Below are 18779 nucleotides of genomic sequence, written 5' to 3' on the forward strand. Positions count from 1 at the left end.
TAAACCTCAGCTTGTGCTCAAGCATAGTACAAGCTTGAATCAACTTGTTTTGACGCGTGGATACTGTTTTATAGCTCATCTTTTTTTTTTATACATAGTGGAGCAGATGGTGATGAAGATGAGTGGAACCGTGACTGAAATTATGACTAAGCACAAGACATTGCAAACAGCACCATAAAAGGAATAAATGCCACAAACGAAATACATGCATTGGTTCAGCAAAGTGGGGATTTTTTTTTTTTTTAATAGTTTTCACCATAATTCAGTGCTTCAGCTTCACTCATTTAACATGGGACATGTTAGCAATTAACAAATCCATTAGTAACAATCTTAAGACAAGTTTGCAGATCCTGAATCTAGACTTGAAAGGGACGTCCAAATTGGGTGAAAGCCAAGGACATTTTACTGATGTGCAACACACCGAAGTGCTGGAGAAACTCAACGGGTCACACAGTGTTTAAAGGAAGCAAAGGGATACAATCAATATAGCCCTTTGTCAAGGTATGAGCAAAAAGCTCAGGGGAACATGCACAAGCCTCAGGCCATCAGTGGATACGGGTGGGAGGGCAGAAGAGAAAAAAATCTGACGTGATAGAGGGAGGAGATAGCACTCTGAATGGAGAGGAGAAGGGAGCTGGAGGAAAAGGGATGGAGGGATAAGGAAAGAGAGACATGGGAGAGGCCCAGCAGAAAGTGGAGAAGTCGATGTGAATGTCATCTGGTTGGAGAGGGCCCAGGAAGAATATTAGGTGTGGTTCCTCCATTTTGCGGGTAGCAAACGAGGCCATGGACAGACTTGTCAGTGAGGTAATGGGGTGTGGCACCTCAATGTTAATCTTGAGCTAAGACCCACTTCAACTGAGGGGATCTTACTAGGACCCAGTGAGGGCAACTGTTCTTCAGTAACAATGAGATGGATCCCAATGAATGAGCCAGACAAGAGAATAACATTTCCAATACAATTTCCCTCAGACAGTAAATGTGAGGCTGAAAGCAGGATTTCTTCATTAAAAAAAAAATTACAACAGCTTGCTCCCCTCATTGTGCCCAGATAACAAATTGCTAGTGTAGAGGGTTGATATTCAATTGTACATGCATTGCTCACTGGATGCAGTGCATTGTAATCAAGCAAACAAGAAATGACATGGGCACTACCTCAAGGCAACACATAGTTTAAGAAGCAGATCTTAAATGAAAATCTTGTGAGAACATCCTGTGACTCACCTTCCTCCACCTGATTCCTTGCATTTTCTCTCCCCTTTATCTGGCCCCTGCCTCCCCATCTCTCCATCATCCTTTGGGCCTCCCTGGTTCACCAGTCTCCTGCTGGTCCCTGTCCAATCCCCCTCACCATGCCCTCGTTATACTGATTATCTCCTCTCTGCCCTCCCAATCTCATTGAAATGTTTTATTTCTCCCATGATCTTGCTCAACCTACCGAGTTTCTCCAGCAGATTGTTTTTGCTGAAGGGTTTATATTCTGACTGCGATCAAGATTTGAACAGGCAGCTCAATTCATGTCTAGGCTTCTCGTTTTATACACAACACTTTCCACCAACATTAAAAAAAAGTGAGTAGCCTTCCACATGAATGCTGAAGCAGAGAGAGAAAAATATACCAAGTGTTTCAGATAAAGACCTTTATTGAACACAAGTCTAACAATGCAGAACAGGAGGCAGTAGCCACTCACCAATGGGATAATTTTCACCTGTTGTTTTCCTGGTATAAGACGGAGATATTGTGGGGAGTGACATTTGACACTCACACTATTAAAAAAAAGTTTTAGATAAAGCCAGGTGCAGCCAAGCAATGCAGACAAAAAATCAGCTAATGTGAATTATTAGGATCAAATTTTCCTTTGTCGCATATGGAAGTAGGAAAGAGAAAATTTACCCTGATGTTAACGTGCTTATCTTTAAAATATTTTGATACCTATACACCTTACAAAGTCCTGCCATTATTCACAATTACAGTTCAAACTAATTTCTGTCCCAAATTCCAAATGAAACCTTTTTAACTGGAGGTGGGCAAAAATTAGTTGTCCCAGTTGGTAGTCTGGCCCATTGAATAGAGAATTTCTACCTCTCACCCTCCAGATGTACCGAATGTAGCCATTGCAGAATAACACTGGAATGCATGTAAAATATACCTGCTGACAGGAAAAATATATATACAAATGGAAGGGGGAAATTCACCAGCACTCAATCTTATGAGCAAGTTTCATCCTCTTCATTTGAGCTTCATGGCATGTCTGCACTATAAAAGACATGAACAATGAGAGAGTTAAAGGAAGGAATTATGATTTTTAGACTGCAGGCATGTAATGGCACAATTAAGGAATTTTGCCGTTACACGCACAGTCTAAAAAGGAATGTGCAGGAACTTGGAGTCAATTCCTGCCCCATGATTTATGCTGCAGGACCTCTGCAACTTTTTGGAGGAAGCCTGCAGTGTAAATCGTACCGGAAAAATTTGCTGATAGTCATCCACTCTACTGCACATCCAACCACTGGACTGTTGCACTCAGGTACTTGCAGTCTAAAAAGGGGCCCAGTGTGAACGACCACATAGGCAGTAATTATATTAATTTTTTCAGGAATTTTCCTGACATTTCCGTCTCAAAAACATTAACAAGTTCCTGTGTTTTACAGTCCACTTTATCCTGATGGTAAGTAGCCTACTTACTGCATTCATTTATTCAGTGGGGGGGGGGGAAAGAAGGCTTGCACCGACATCTTAAATTTATTGGGCCCCTGAGAGCAAGGTCACATCAATGTTACCCTTATAAAGTGAAAAATCAAGTAACTGCAATAAAATTTGTTGTAACGTTGACAATCTCAACATTACGGAGTGGAATTTACAATTTACGTTAACATTTGAAGTAAAACAGATTAAAATAGCATCAAGAAAGACAAATATGGAAAGATGAATCAAGGAAATATATGAAATAAACTTTACAACTTCAGGATCATCTCAGCTTCGAATCAAATTATATCTAAGCTCTAAATATCTCCTGATGACATTTTGCAGCAGAAATATCAACAGGATTATAAGCTATTAGCTAGAGACCGCACTTATCCAGTAAATTACCAATATCTTTGTTGCTTTATTCAAATAGGCAGGAGACCCAGCTCCATTTAAGGTCCAATTTCTTCAGTGACCACGTTTATTGTCACATCTCTGTTGTTTCGACGGACCACGATTGACAAGGACGGGTCCTTTTTAATTGCTTCACTGACATCGCTGGAAGAAGTTATCAAATGATTATTGATGCTAATAATCACATCATTCTCCTTTAGGCCACCACTAGAAAGAAAAAAAAGAGAACAGTCAACCTTCTGTACATATGCAATGATACAACAGTCTTAGTAACAAATTACTGTTCTCTAGATACTGTGTTTCATGAGTCTAAAAATACAAAACATTGCTTCCATTGGAAATCTTAAGTAACATCCAAAATGACTGGAAATACCCATCAGGCCAAGGGGCATCATCTCTAGAGAATGTGACAGAATATATAGAAGTTTTTGGAGATAAATTAGGAAATGTTTGTTAGAGTAGGTTACATACAAACATTTTAAAACAGATCTTATTTGAAATACTGGAGCTCTGCCCCATGCTAGACATATCGGGGCCTCGGAGCATTTGCAAGATCTTTGGATAGTGCTCAAGGGACTTCACTGATTGATTCTTGTTTACAAAAGGCAACAGATGAAAGATCTTGCTGGAGCTGCCTTCTGTCTGGAGTAGAGCTTGCTGTTGTAAGAGGGTCATACAGTTTTGGAAGCAGAGAGAGTCAAACAGGTTTTCTCTCTAAGAGAGAGAGGGATAGAGACAGAGATCACTTCTACAGTGTTACAACCAGACCAGCAGAAGTAGCTGGGACAGGAACAGGACAAGCTGGCAAGCTTGTGGGAAGTCCCAATTTGGAAGACGGTCTGGTCAAAGCCCTCTGCCTGTCTAATATTTCACTTGGAATAAGGGAAACACAAAGGAACTCTGTGACGACCTGAAAGAAAAAGGTTATCATCTGGAGAACCCTGATGGGGGCAAGTTTTGTCAGCTAAGACACTGAAGTGGCTGATTAAAAAGGAATCAATTGTGGATGACCTGGAACAACAAATCTCTCTCTGAAAACAAAGAAGAACCTTCCTGAGTGGTAACCATTTACCTTTCAAGCCCCAAAGCCTGGTGAACTTTATAAATATTAAATTTTGTGCACAGTATAAGAATTGCCTGCAATCAGTGAATTTGGTGGAATGAGAAGTGAGACTGGACAGTGAACCAAAGAACTTTTCCAAACTTTTACACACACACACACTTCATACGCTTCCGCTTAGAATTATAATTAGAAATGGGTTGTTAGGTTAGTTAAGTTAAAGGGTTTAAAGATAAATAAAAGCAACTTTTGTTTAAGTCACCATTTGTCTTGGGGAATATCTATTGCTGCTGGGTGTTGGGGTCCTCTGGGTTTGTAACAAGAAGTAGAAAAAGTTAGAAATCAATAGAGAATCACAAAAGTTGCACATTAGGGTAGGTGGGGGAGGGGGTGAAGAAAAGTTAGAGAGAAAAATATTGAAGTACAGGAGTAGATAAAGATGGAAACAGTGGAATCAGATAGGGGTGGGATTACCTAAAATTAGAAAAATTATTGCTCAGGCCATCAGGTTTAAGGCTGTCTAGGAGGAATATGATGCGTTGTTCCTCAACTTTATGTTGGGCCTCACTCTGACAATGGATGAGACAGAGGACTAACATATCATTGTAGAAATGGTTGGGTGAGTTGAAATGGTCGGCAACAGGACACTTGAGATCCACAAATGAGTGTCAATATTTGTATGCAATGTTTGTCATCTTTACTGAAGAGATGTACTAAAAATAGCCAAAGAAAACTCTCAACATATCAAACATGCCAACCTCGTTTGATAAGTGTCAAGGATGAAGATATTTATTGCAGCATTCAGTGGGAAGTGGAACTACATTTCCTTCTAATCTTGTATTTATAACAAAACTGTTCTAATCTATTGTTACGTGAACCAAGATGTAATGTTAGAGGTTGTTTTGCAAGAAGGCCACTAGACATCTCATACATTGTTCATGTAAGACATTGCACCACAGAACTACAGAGAGAGATCAGTTGGTCTGGAACAAAGGCAACATAACAAAGTTACTATCTTGAGATTCATTCAGGAGTTTGATCAAAATCAAAATGGGAAAGATACTACCCTTCTATCCTTGAATGTTGTGGTATGTGATCTCATACTTGTGTAGCTTCTTCTGGACAGGAAGTGGGTGGGGGGGGGGGAATGAAGAATATGTGGTAGGTGTGATGAGTCACATTCTCTGTAATTTCTTGCAGCCTTGGCTGTACAGCTCCTGGACCACACAGTCATGGATCGTAATAGGATGCTGTCAGTGGTGTATCTCCACTGGACACTGGTGACAGGCTAAATTTCCTGAGGCTTCTGAAGAAGGCAAGGGACTTGTGCACTTTCTTGACCATTGCATCAATGGGGATGGACCAGGAAAAGTCACTGAAGATGGTTATCCCCCACCCACCACAGGTACTTCAGGCTGTCAATATCTCCACCTCAGTGTCATTGACAGATAAAAATGATATTTAAATTATTTTTTTCCAACTTATTCAGTTGATTGGAATTGTTATATTCACTCCACATTAAACACAATGAACTTGAACTTATCAAGGATCACTAAATTGCTTTGAAATGTGTTAGAATCAGAATCCTGATACACAGTAAAATGCCATTTAATTCATCAATACCATCATGCAGTTTCCAAACTGTAAAGTGCTAATAAAAAGAGAAAATGCTGAAAATGCTCAACAGGACAGGAAATGTCTTAAAAATAATTCACATTTCAAGTCATTTCAAGTCAAACCCACTGTATTGTAAAATGTCACTGGTGTTGCTTAATTTTATGTGATATCTCCAATTTGATTTAAAATATAATTAAATTAAAGTCTCTCATCAGAATTGAGAAGATGAGAAAATAAGCTAAATTCCATTTGCAGAGAGGATGGAGGGAAGGACTGAAAGGACAAAGGGAATATCTTGGATAGGGTGATGCAAAGATTGCTGGGGGAAAAGCTGTTAACAAGATCATCAGCTCTATGGGACGATGGGGGCAGCAAGTGAGGGAGAATGCTAATTTTAAAAAAAACTATGAAATGAGGGCAGTTGGAGAGCGAGATGAAAGAATGTCAGAATCCCAGTAGATCAGGCTGTACGAATGGATGCTTTTCTTTCTCCCACTCTCTGATTTACTGGTGCCTTGGCTAAATTTGAAAACCGCATGATGAAGATTGGAGAGAAGAAGAAAAGATGTGTATTTAGAACTGGAGTAGAGGCTTTAATCTAGTGGAGAATGATGAACAAGAGACGGGCGGTTGAATGGTCTCAGTCTGAGCGACCAAGGTCACTGTGCTACCTCTGTGCTATCCTGGAGGTCTGGAAAAATTAGATCTGTACTCTTTAGAGTTAAGAAGAATAAGGGATGAATTTATTGAAATAAACAAGGGGGAAATAAGATGTAGATGTTGAAATATTTCCAGTTGTGGAGAGTTATGATCGAGGGAATATAGCTTCAAGTTAAGGGCATTTAGGAATTTTGTCTCTCAGAGGATATGAATCTCTGGCATTCTCTATTCCAGTGAGTCATGAACATTAATTAACAAAGTATTTTTAAAAGGAAGTAATTAATTTTTGAAAGCTTAGGGACAAGTGGAACTTGCATGGAAGAGAAGTCGAGAGATCAACCATGACAATATTTTTATAAAGGGGTATTTGGTCTACACCTGGTTTTATTTTCCACTGTCCCTCTGCCCTTCAAGATGTTGGTGGCACCTTTGCATCTATCTCCAATCACTTTTGGCCCTTTGTCCTGCTCTCTCTTCTTATCAGTAAGAAAACATTTACTTTGAAGGGTCTGTGAAGTATCTTGGGACTTTTATGACATCAAACCCACTGTATTGTAAAATGTCACTGGTGTTGCTTCATTTTATGTGATATCTCCAATTTGATTTAAAATATAATTAAATTAAACGGATGCAAATCCTCCAATACCGACTACAGGATCAAAAGGAGCGTCAGATGTTGGAACGGTTTCCATTCCTTATCATCTAATGTGGAATTGAGTTTGCTTTTAGTTTATATTCATCTTTAAAACTAACTCGTGTGAATGTACTTGAGAAGCTAAAAGAAATATTTAAATGAAATTAAAGTGTGAAGAATTAAGACCTACTATTCCCGGACCAACAAATTAAATTACAATGCAAAATTGAGGGGGGCTCAGGAAAAAAATATAACCAATATTTTTTAATGTGCCCAGGATATTCTAACTTGAGCTAATTTTGCATTAGCCAATTGTTTCATATTGTGCTTCACACATTGGTTCTCTGACTCGTGTGGAAACGAGTAATTATCGATGCTAAGGAACTGTCTGGGAAGAAATTTCCTGATATTTTAATGCTAGTCCATCTGGTGTGATGCAAATGACTTTTACATGAAATATAAAAGATGTACAGGGGATTCTGAAGTCAGAATATTATGAAACCCTCAAACTCCCACATTGATATTACTGAGAGGACGCTTCATTTCCAGCAATTCCCAAGAGATACCATGAAGAATTACTGACTTTTTTTTTTAAACCATGAAAATCTCAACTCAGCACAAGCCTAATTTTAAATGGTTCAGCTTATTCCAGCACCATCTGTTTCATTTTACAGTAATTTGGACTCTACGCAAAAAAAAAATTCTAAATTGTTTGGGCTGAAACTCTCCATCTGCCATCTTGCCAGAGACACCACAGAGCAAGAATGAGATGAAACTTGTGTTATTTTAAAACTACAAAAAGAGTTGAAAAATTGCTTTGGCCACTGCTCAGAAAATATGTAAAAACAAATGAGAACATTTCTGCCGCCGCATTCAGTAAAGTGATCAAGGTCATTATGCATCTTAATAGTTCTCAAAAAACTTGAGAAAACTCCACTGCAGAAGTGACGTTGGGAGAAAGTCCCAGTGATTGGTGCCGACAGTAAAATACTCTTTTTACTGGACCTAATTTAGTAACATTAGAACTGATTTTTGCACATTTCGAAAAGGAAATTTAGGAGTGAACCAGATATTCAGAGATAAGCTAATGCGTTTTTAAATTAGTACATTTCAGTTTGAAGACTTTCTTGTTCTAAATTAAAATATACATTGTGTAATACTGATGTGCTTTGTGCAAAGCCATCAGGCACTTGATCAATATCTAGATTTGATTTATTTAAACTTTAAAATAGAAATCCTGCAAAATAATTAAGAATGTTTCCAAAACAAATTAATTTGAAGAGAATAAAAATGATATTGCAATTTTATAATCTGCACATTTAATAGTTTTCTAAAAGTAATCCAAAATAATAAAAGCACTCTACACCTAAAACATGCAGAACAAAAAACAATGACCCAAAGAGAAGAGGCAATCCTGGATTAACCTTTGGGAATGTCGATAGAGGAACATCAGTGCGGAGCACTTCAGAGAAAGTGACCCTAACTTTGTTGGTTTCAATGTAGTTATGGAGATGGGCAAGGATGAGCCAGAAATTAAAATCCTGAATTGAGACAAGTTCAATATGTCAAGACACAACTTGGCAAATAAAATAGACTGATAGCATCTACTTGAAAGGAAGTTTATATATGACCAGTGGAAGCCATTCAAAAATGAAATTGTGAGGTTTCAGGACCAATGTGTTTCCCCATGAAAATCAAGGCCAACAAATGGTTGAGATATCAAGAGAAAGAGGGTTGGAGATATATATATATATATATATATATTTATATTGAAGAATTAGTTTAATGCAGGCTTAGATAACTGAAAACAGGAAAGGCCCTGAAGGAGAATAGAAAGTGTAGGAGGGACCAATTTTTTGGGTTAAATTTGGGGGGAGGGGTAACTTTTGCATGGGTCATGCTTTTGCCTGCAGTATATACCCGAGTCGTTCAGGATGCCGGGAGCTGGGATGGCCAGAAGTGGGTGGCAAGTCTGCATTGGTGGCATCAGGTGCTCGGACGGGCGAGTGACCAGGGCAACAATTCATAGCCGGGGTCTTCGGGAGCTCGGATGGGCAGGCAGTTGGGGGTCAAAAATAGGGGAGTTGACTTTTACATGGGTCCAATGGAAAACATGCAATTTTGGGCCAAAAAGGGGAGGGGAAGTGACTATTACACGGGATTAACTATTACATGACTATATACAGTATTCAGAGGTAATCGGGGAGGTCGAAGAATCTTGCAGATAGTGATATTTCAGAAAAGCTCTGAAGTATTTTATCAGTTTACCAAGAATCAGTGAGTAACCAGAGAAAGAGTAGGCCTACTATTCATCTGGATTCACCATGGAGAAGGACAATTCAGAGAGGAGGATGGTGGAATTTTAGAAGAAGTTGCCAAAGAAAAGGAAGGGAGAGGAGATGACTTAGAAGGGCTTAAAGGTGGAGAAATCCCCAATAGCTCATTGGAGGTGAGAGAGGAGATTCGAGGCCTCTGGCTAACATTTTCAAATCAGGTTTACAAAATAGTGCCAGCTGATCAGAGGACTGCAATTTATTCATGAAGGGCCACTGAAATAAGTCAGCCAAATACGAGTCTGAGAGTCTAGTATCAGTGGTAGAGAAATTGCTTAAGAACATACTGAGGGTTGGCTCGAATCTTCCTTTGGATATAGAGAGAATTCAGTTAGCATGCTGACAAATTGTGGCTAATGAAATCAACTGATTTGATGGAATTCTTTAGAGTGGTGCGGTTCATGTAGCTCACATGGATTTCTGTAAGGACTTTGACAAGGTCCCAAATGGGAGAATGGTCCAAAAGGTACAATGTGGCATTTTTAAACATTGAAACCAAAAGTAGTGTGTTGAATGGAAGTAGAGAGTGACAGTTGAGGGTTACGTTTTGCTGTTGAAAGCTTGTGACCAATGAGGACAAGAGAAATGTATCCTTTTCTGGCTGTGAGAGAGAGTAGACATTCAGTAAAGCAGAGATGATGCAGTTGAGAGTGTCAAAGGGAGAGACAAGGTTAAAGGAGAAAGATTAGATACGAACGAGACTGAGGAACTGGGAGACTGAAATTCTGTTGTTGTGTGATCAGGATAGAAGATATACTTAATACGGCCATGAAAAAAATGTGGCCTCATCTCAGATATTGATAACCAGATCCACCCAGGATGTGGTGCTTTTAGAACCATTGAACACCATGGCGCAGAAACAAGCCATTCAGCCCATCCAGTCTAGGCCAACACATTTCCACCTAGTCTCATTGATTTGCACGCAGACAATAGCCATCCCATTTATGTAGCTGACTAAATTTTTAAATGTTGATAATTGAGCCTGCATCTACCACTTCCACTGGTACCTCATTCCAGACTCTCACCACCCTTTGAGCGAGGAAAGACCTCCATGTGCTCCCTTTAAACCTTTCACCCATAAATCATGCCCTCCCATTCTTGACTCACCCAACCTCAATGAAAAATGTCTGTCGGCATTTACCCTATCTCTACCCCTCATAATTTTGCACACCTCTATCAAATCTCCCCTCAGACTCTGACACTCCATGGACAAAGTTTGAACCTATTCAACCCTTCTCTATCATTCAGCTCCTTGCTGATAGAGATGACAAGTAACATTGGACCCAACACCCATTACTGAGGCACACTACTAGCCACAGGCTTCCAATAAGAGTGGCAATCATCTATCTCCTCTTTTTGGCTTCTCCTGCAAAGCCAATTACATTTCCTACCTCATCCTGGATATCAGGAGACTTAACCTTCTGAACCAACCTCCCATGTGGATTCTTGTCAAAGGCCTTTCTAAGTCTGTGTGGACATCATCTGCAGCCTTTTCTTCATCAACTTTCCCAGTAACCTCCTCGAAAAATTGTAGAAGATCAGTTAAACATGACCTATCATGCACATAGTACATAGATGACGATTCCTAATCAGTCCCTATCTATCCAAGTACATAGATATCCTGGCTCTTAATATACCTCCCAATAACTTACCCAATACTGATGTCAGACTCACTAGCCAAAAATTACACAGATTATTCTTAGAGTCTTTCTTAAACAATAGAACGTAGCTTTCCTCCATCCTCCCGCCCACAGCTGTGGCTAAGGATGTTTCAAACATGGGTTTTATTCCTTGCAGTAGGCCTAGTCAGTGTCAGGTTAAGGACCAGCACCTCATCTTCAAATTGGGCATGTTACAACCTGATGACTTAATTATTTTAGCAATTTTAGGTAAATGTCTCTTCTCCTTGTAGACGTGGTAGCAACTTTGATTCAATTTTTAATATTCTGATTTGTCCCTGGATCATGTTGTTCCAAAATCTAGAATTTAAAGTCATTATTACCTTGACAACTTTTCTCTGTACCACAAAACAGGAACTTACCTCCAATCTCTAAACCCCACCTCCCCCCACCCCCTGCCCCATTCTCACCTTCCCAGTCCTGCAGAGGGACCCTTGTCCAAAATGTCAACACCTTTACTCTTCCCATAAATGCTGGTGAAGCTTCCAGCATCCATTTGTGTTCTGGATTTCCAGCGCCTGTGGTTTCTATTTGCAAAATTATATAAAATCTTGTTCCAGGACTCACCGCGAAGCAGGTGTACGTGGAAGAACTTCGATAATATAGGCTCCGGAATTCACATCTGGAAAATCATCCCGCCGTCCCCTGAATTCCTCAGCAAGGCTGGGAAAACAAATTAGAACCAAGCAGCTACAACTTTTTGAATCCAAATAAAAATCTGCATCGAATTTCCTGATTTCTGTGACAATAAACTGTACGGTTGCATCAATGTGTGACTACAAAAGTGTTCTACTATTTTAAGATATTAAGTTCAACCATAACTGGAAGGTTTTTTTTGTCTGTTGCACATTATTTTCCCATATTACTGCAATGAGAAGCCAACAAATCACTGTAACTGATGTCCTACAGCCTTAGATTCTCAAGAATAATAGCTTCCAGACAGATAATGAAAGCAATGTTGGGATTTCTCAAAATTCTTTAGATTCTGGGCAATTCCCAGCAAATTTCAAAGCCATTTTAAATTTGTGAGGAATTACTAAAAGTTGAGCATGAAGAACTCAGAGAGCGAGTGTATTAAATAAAACTTAACATCTTGCTTTTATTATGTTATTTTGTTCTTTACTTTGGAGGATCGGAGTATAATGCAAAAGATCTTGCTGCAATTATGTATGGTTTCAGTCACCAGCCCGTCTCCACTCAGAATCAATTCATTTCATAAATTTTAAAGTGAAAGAGCCTTGAATGCAGACAATTCTAAATTTATGCTTAATATCCAAGTAATTCTGATTTTATTTTAGCAACAGTTATTTTTCTGATTTGCCTGATTCACTCCGACGAAACCCAGTGACGATGGCTTCTCTTGGTCCTTCCTCCTTCCTCATTCAAATGCTGTGCTTTGGCTTGTATAGGGCCAACTTTCACCCTCACTGATGATAACCCATTTCTAGCTCTGGTTTGGAGGACCTGACATTTGCAATGGATGAGTTGGCAGTTCCCTTCAGCTTTATATTGCGGGATCATAGCATCATCTTTGGCACACTACAAATTCCGATGAGCAATTCAGAAAAACCTCCTTTACCCAAAGAACCGAGGATATGGAACCAGCTGCCATAGGGAGTAGTTGAAGCAAATAGCATTGAAGCATTTAAGGAGGAGTTGAAAAAGCACATGAGAGAGAATCAGAAATAAAGATGGATTAAGATGAGGAGGCTGGAGTGAAGTCTATACACTAGCAATGGAACAGTTGGGCCAAATGACCTGCTCTTGTACTTGTACACTCTCTCCAAAAGCTTCAGCTTCATGAATCTTCACTCCACTTCCTGGCCACCACCTTGTATTGAGCAAGATCAATCACACTCTATCCATCAAAAATATATGTGACCATATCACACTTTCATGACTCCAACAGATATTTACATCTCAACAATATTGTTCAACTCCGCCCTTTCCTCAACACTTCTGTGGAATGTCTTTTATCCTCCAGACAGTTAATCCAATGTTTGCCCCATCAGCTGTCTCCATGCTCAATCTCCCACCTGCTTAAGGCTCTGCTTCCAATCTCCTATCCTGGTCTTCAAAGATCACACTGAAACTTAGTAACAGAATTCTCACCCAGGTACCACCATTTTTTTTTAAAAAGACATACGCATGGTAACAGGCCCTTTCGGCCTACAAGTCCATGCCATCCAATTACTCCCAATTGTCCTACAACTCCCTGGTATGTTCTTGAAGCATGGGAGGAAACCAGAGCCCTTGGGGAAAACCCATGCAGACATAGGGAGAACATGCAAACTCCTTACAGACAGCACAGGATTTGAACCCGGGTCCTGATTGCTGGTGCTGTAACAACGTGGCACTAACTGCTACGCTATCTGTGCCACTGACAAATTTGCTTTCAGACTCTGAGCAATTAATTGGCTGCATTCATGACATCCCAGCGTGCTCCAAATAAAGCTGTTTACTTGCTCGTGATTTCAGTATGGGAAGGGTTAACCAACAAACCTCCACCCACTTGTAAACAGTGATTTCAGTATCAGACACTGATGTGCAATCTTGAGTGTATGACAGCTATTGAATCCAAAAGTGACAGTCTTACTATGTTGGCAATGGGAAGAACTCACATCATCCACCATCAGTTAGGATTTTGCAGCTGGATATTCCTAACTACAATTGTAGCCTGTGTCAAGTTGACAACAGAGCTGCAGTGGAACCAAAACTTCAGGATGAATCTTACAAATCTCTGGTATGACCAAATAAATCTACATTTTACATACCCAGGGGTAAGCGTAATCATTCTAACTCCAAGATATCTTTTTTTTGTTGGTGTATTTCCTGCAATATAAAATGAAGTAAACTTACTTGGAGTTTAAAAACAAAAGCACTTCAGCTTTCTAAACACATTTCACATGATTACTTCTCTTTAAATGCACTTGTCAGAATATCACTAAGGCACTGAAAAGTAACAATCGCTTTTAAAAATTAAAGTTTCATTAGAAACATTACGCATGGAAAATATTCACTCAAAGCATTCATAATGACAGGGAACTTGCTGGTTAGTGGCTGATGGATTTAGGAGTTTGAAGAGGTTACTGCATTCAGATACGTTGCCAAATTTGGAAACTTGCCACCACGTTCTCCTGGTAAATCCATCATTGGGTTCTGCTACTGAACTCTGAAAGAAATTCAGCAGTGGGCTACAATCTAGTTAAAATGCACCAACATTTATACTGGCAAACCTGTAAGGCTGTGAGAAAGAAGCATTTGAATAAGGAAAGCTTTACAATTGTAAGATTTTCATCATAATATTATTGAAAGTGTGGTTGGCAATTTAATTTATTTTCTCTAATTTTAATTTTGATTACAATGTGCTCAAAAATGATTAAAACAGCCATGTCACTTTTATTCAGAAGCACTGAAAATAGTTGACTCAAACAAATGGCAATATCCAAAAGTGCTGGAGGGACTCAGCAAGCTCACACAACATCCACGGAAAGCAGAAAAGGCAGACAACGTTTCAGGCCTGACTCAGAAATGACATCAGGTCTGAATCATCGACTGGCATCCCTGACTGGATGCTGGGTGACCTGCTGCTGAGTCCTCCAGCACCTTTGTGTATTGTTCTACTTCTCCAGCATCTGCAGACTTCCTGGTTTATCTCATATAGATGCCAATTCTCGGGGGGGGGGGGGAAGGGGGGCAGGGAGAGAAAGTATCAAAGATCTTGCAACCATGTGGTGCCCTAGTCACATGACACCCATTATACTTGCAAGGCCCTGAAGTCATCGATAGCCTAACCATTTAACATGAAGAATTGCTGTTCAGCGCACAAATTTCCAGATACAAAATGGGCTAGAGCACAACTAATGAGCACGTGCATGTGAGGGGAGGTGGCCAAACGGCTGAAGGGGTTCTGACACAACGTTATGAAATGGGCAACTCTTTCACAAATTTTTCCAGTCAATACTTGGCTACCTTTAAGGTTTGTTCAATTTATTCTGAGCACATCGAGAACTGTGTGGTTGTGAGTCCAACTATTTTTTTGAATTTTTTTTTCCATAGGTTGATTTTACAAACACATTATTGATTGAAGGACATCATGTGCAAAGTCCCTACCAATAATAGAGCTGTCTCAGATGTTTCATCTGGAGTTTTTCAAAACTGGCAATGAAATAGTTAATTCTGAGTAAAAAAAAAAGACTAAAGTTCAATACATAATATTCCATGCAGTAACTAAATATTGTCTGGTATTCACCACTGCATTCCACATAAAGTGAAAATCTACCTTTAAACCCCATCACCTCAGTTAAAATGACAATTGCACCAAATGCAAGATCAATGTTGTGCCTTTCAACACTAGTTAGTGACAGATAAACTCAGTGAAAGAAAATTTAACATTCTGATCAACCATTACTGAATCCATAAGGCATGAGTTTCAATTAAAATGAACTCCATGCAACCTAACAACTAAGTGGAAGATTTGATTACTCTTCCAATGCAATGAGCTGCACCAGTGTGCAGTTGATTTATGAATTCTTGGGTCTGTGACAGAATCCTCTCTTACTTCCACTTTTGTTCAAGGCAATCCTCCAAATAGAAACAGCTAATCATTTCACAAAACTGAGCTCCAGTGCACAACCTTAGTAATAAATAGATCCGTTTCAGATTTTGCAACTTCCAATACTTAGCAGAACATTTTAATAAAACAATAAAGTAAGAAAAGTCCTGTAAATTCAACATACCCTTCACTTGTCGGTCATGTGATTCAACTAGAAATTGACGAATTTTGTCTGATGGAATTGCAAATGATATTCCTGCAGTCACTTTCAGGGTGTTAATGCCCACAACCTCACCATCCTAAAAGGAAGAGTGCACACAAAATGTATGTAGTCTAAGAATAATTTCTCTTGGATAGAAATTTACACAAGGAAGCAGTGAGAAAGGTAAAATAATGCAAGATATAGTTATGAAGTTTCTTTTCAACACTCAAGTAATTCTATGCAAAATTCATAAGGTATAAACCATACAAACCCTTGGGACTTTAGCTGGTGACTTCAAAAAGGCATTGCTGTACAGACATCTTTTGCTGCTGGCAAGGTTAGTACAGAGTTAGGTTAGAAATCTCAGAATGTGGTTAATGGTTAGTGTGAAAATAGGCCTAAAAAGAAACGAAAAGATTTAAGTTTAATGTAGACCATCACAGAAAGTATATTTTAAAAGCTCTTACCAAATTCACCAATGGACCACCTGAGTTTCCATACTACAAAGAAAACAAAGCTTTTTCAGATCAAACTTTGGATAATGGGAACTTTGACGAAAAACTTAACTCATGACGAGTACACCCGCGTCAAACATACATTGATAATTGCGTCTGTCTGAATGTAATCGATATCAGAGTTCTGAAGTCCTAGTTCCTTTCCTCCTCGCTGGGTGGTGCTCACTATCCCTGTAGTCACTGTGTTTTGCAGAGAAAATGGACTTCCAATAGCAACCACAAACTCTCCTGGCCTCAGGTCCAGGGAGTGTCCTAACAGCAGCACTGGTAGTTTTACCTGGCAACAAAAAGGCAAAAATATCACACTACATGTCTGAGTACATTTCAGTGCAATTAAGCACAAGTATTATACATGATGATGTGCTCAGAAATAATAAGTGAAGTGACAGAACATTTTCAAGAGAATCATTTCTAATTTCTCATCAAATTATTTTACAGTCTGTAGTTTGCAAAGTGCACAAATTAGAACAGGTAGTGTGGCAAGAGAATGGCTGTTGTATGTCCGGCAGTCAGCGTGGAACATCAAAATGTTAAGCTGCTAGCTTTGCTCAATATTATATGCAGAGGGGTTGCAGAAAGTATCATTGGACAGAGCACACATGACAAAGGCAAAAGGTACTTGCAATCAGTTTGTCTCATGGTCAGATGTCTTGCAAGGGAGAGGGCGAGAGAAGTTCAGGTGGGCATTATACTTGCAAAGGACAAATTGAAGTATTCTGCCTCCTTCATCGTGTGGCTTTGAAATACAAGTAGACCTTGAATGAGAAAAAGATGCAAGATTGTAGACAAGGTGAGAGTTACTGGGCTTAAATTGTGATATTTAATCCATAAAATGGATGCCAGTTAGCATCAGAAAGAAAACGATCCAATTTTTGAAGTTTAACCTCACACAAAGTAAGAAGCTTTGGCCTACGGGAGAGCATGACAATTTTAGGAATTCCTCAGACTAGGCCTAACCATCTTCAGCTGGATCAGCATTGACCTAACCTCCACTCTACAGTCAGAAGAGGAGACATTTGCTCATGAATGTGTAATATTCAATTCCATCTCGGAAAATGCAGCAACATCACGGCAGCATTTGGGCACAGGTTGGTAAGTGGTAGGTAACGCATGTCACAAACATGCCAGGTAATTACCATCACCTACAACATAAAGATTAATCACCTTCCCTTGACATCCAATTGCACAACCACCACTAAGCACCCATCATCAACACCCTGAGGGTCATGATTGACCCGAAACTTCACTGGCTAACCACGTCAATACTCGCTACGACATCAGATCAGAGTCTGGGTGTTCTTGGTGATCGACTCATCCCCTGACACCCTAAAACCTAGCCAACATCTACAAAACACGTCAGGAATGTGACAAGTATTCTCGGATGCCGAGTTGTGTGCAGCCACAACAGTAGGTCGCTTGTTTCATGGACATTGCAAATCCAAATGGGGTAAAGAATCGATAAGATAGCCCTAGCCATAGCAAAAAAATGTATTATGTCAACCTGGAAATTGGAAGATAATTTGAAAATACAACAATGGTATATAGAAATGAATAAATGTATTCCATTAGAAAAAATAACATATAGTTTAAGAAATAATATTGAAATATTCGAACAAGTATGGGAGCCTTACATTAAATACAATAGCGAAAACCTACCGGGAACAAACATTACCTAAGTTGATGGAAGGAGAAGAGAAGAAAAGAATGGACTCAGTAGAATTTCTGGTGTATTTTCGTTGAATGACAACATTGTCTGACTGGCTTAATGCAACCTAGATTGTATACCTAAAATGGATGAGGGGGGGGGTGGGGGGGTGGTTTGGGAGGAGGGAGGGGGGGGGGAAAAAGTCACTGTATATGTGTGAAAAAGAAAAAGTGTATATCATGGCGAACGTGATTTATGGTGTGAAAAATAAAAAAATTTAAAAAAAAGAATCAATATCAGAGCAGAAGAACACCAAGTCAATAAAATTGGTGCTACTGTTTTCTAGAGGGGCATGCTTGAAAAGGAGGGGAAAATTGAAAATGGACTTCAAGGTCATTGATTGTCATTTAATGAAATAAGATATAGGCATTGGAGAGGATATAGAGAAGATCTGCAGGAGTAAAAACAGGAATGCAACAGTATACATATTGGGGTGACACGGTTAGTGTAGCAGTTAGTGTAACGTTATTAAAGCGCCAGTGACTCAGGTTCGAATCTGGCACCGTCCGGAAGGAGTTTGTATGTTCTCCCAATGTTTTCATGTGTTTCCTCCCAACTTTCAAAACGTACTGGGTTTGTAAGTTAATTGGGTGTATTTGGGCGGCACAAGATGGTGGTCCAAAAGGGCCTGTTACTGTGCTGCATGTCTACATTTAAAAATGTAAATTTAAAGGATGAGCAGATTGGATTTCATTTCTCTCGATAAAGGGCTAAGAAATA

The 18779-nt window shown here is 39.4% G+C and overlaps 1 protein-coding gene across 1 annotated transcript in view; it reads right to left on the reverse strand.

Annotated features, from left to right (window-relative positions):
* Window positions 1–1624: 1624 nt before the first annotated feature.
* htra1b (HtrA serine peptidase 1b) overlaps window positions 1625–18779 on the reverse strand; it is a 56254-nt gene continuing 39099 nt past the window's right edge. The window contains exons 4-9 of the mRNA XM_069899799.1: window positions 16437–16631; window positions 16307–16339; window positions 15822–15936; window positions 13857–13914; window positions 11650–11745; window positions 1625–3306 (exon numbers count right to left, since the gene is read on the reverse strand). Of these exons, the coding sequence (XP_069755900.1) occupies window positions 3138–3306; window positions 11650–11745; window positions 13857–13914; window positions 15822–15936; window positions 16307–16339; window positions 16437–16631 (666 nt within the window). The 3' untranslated portion in view covers window positions 1625–3137. The remainder of the gene's footprint in view (window positions 3307–11649; window positions 11746–13856; window positions 13915–15821; window positions 15937–16306; window positions 16340–16436; window positions 16632–18779) is intronic.

The sequence above is a fragment of the Narcine bancroftii genome, chromosome 10 (assembly GCF_036971445.1).
Source record: "Narcine bancroftii isolate sNarBan1 chromosome 10, sNarBan1.hap1, whole genome shotgun sequence".
In the NCBI taxonomy this organism is placed as follows: Eukaryota; Metazoa; Chordata; class Chondrichthyes; order Torpediniformes; family Narcinidae; genus Narcine; species Narcine bancroftii.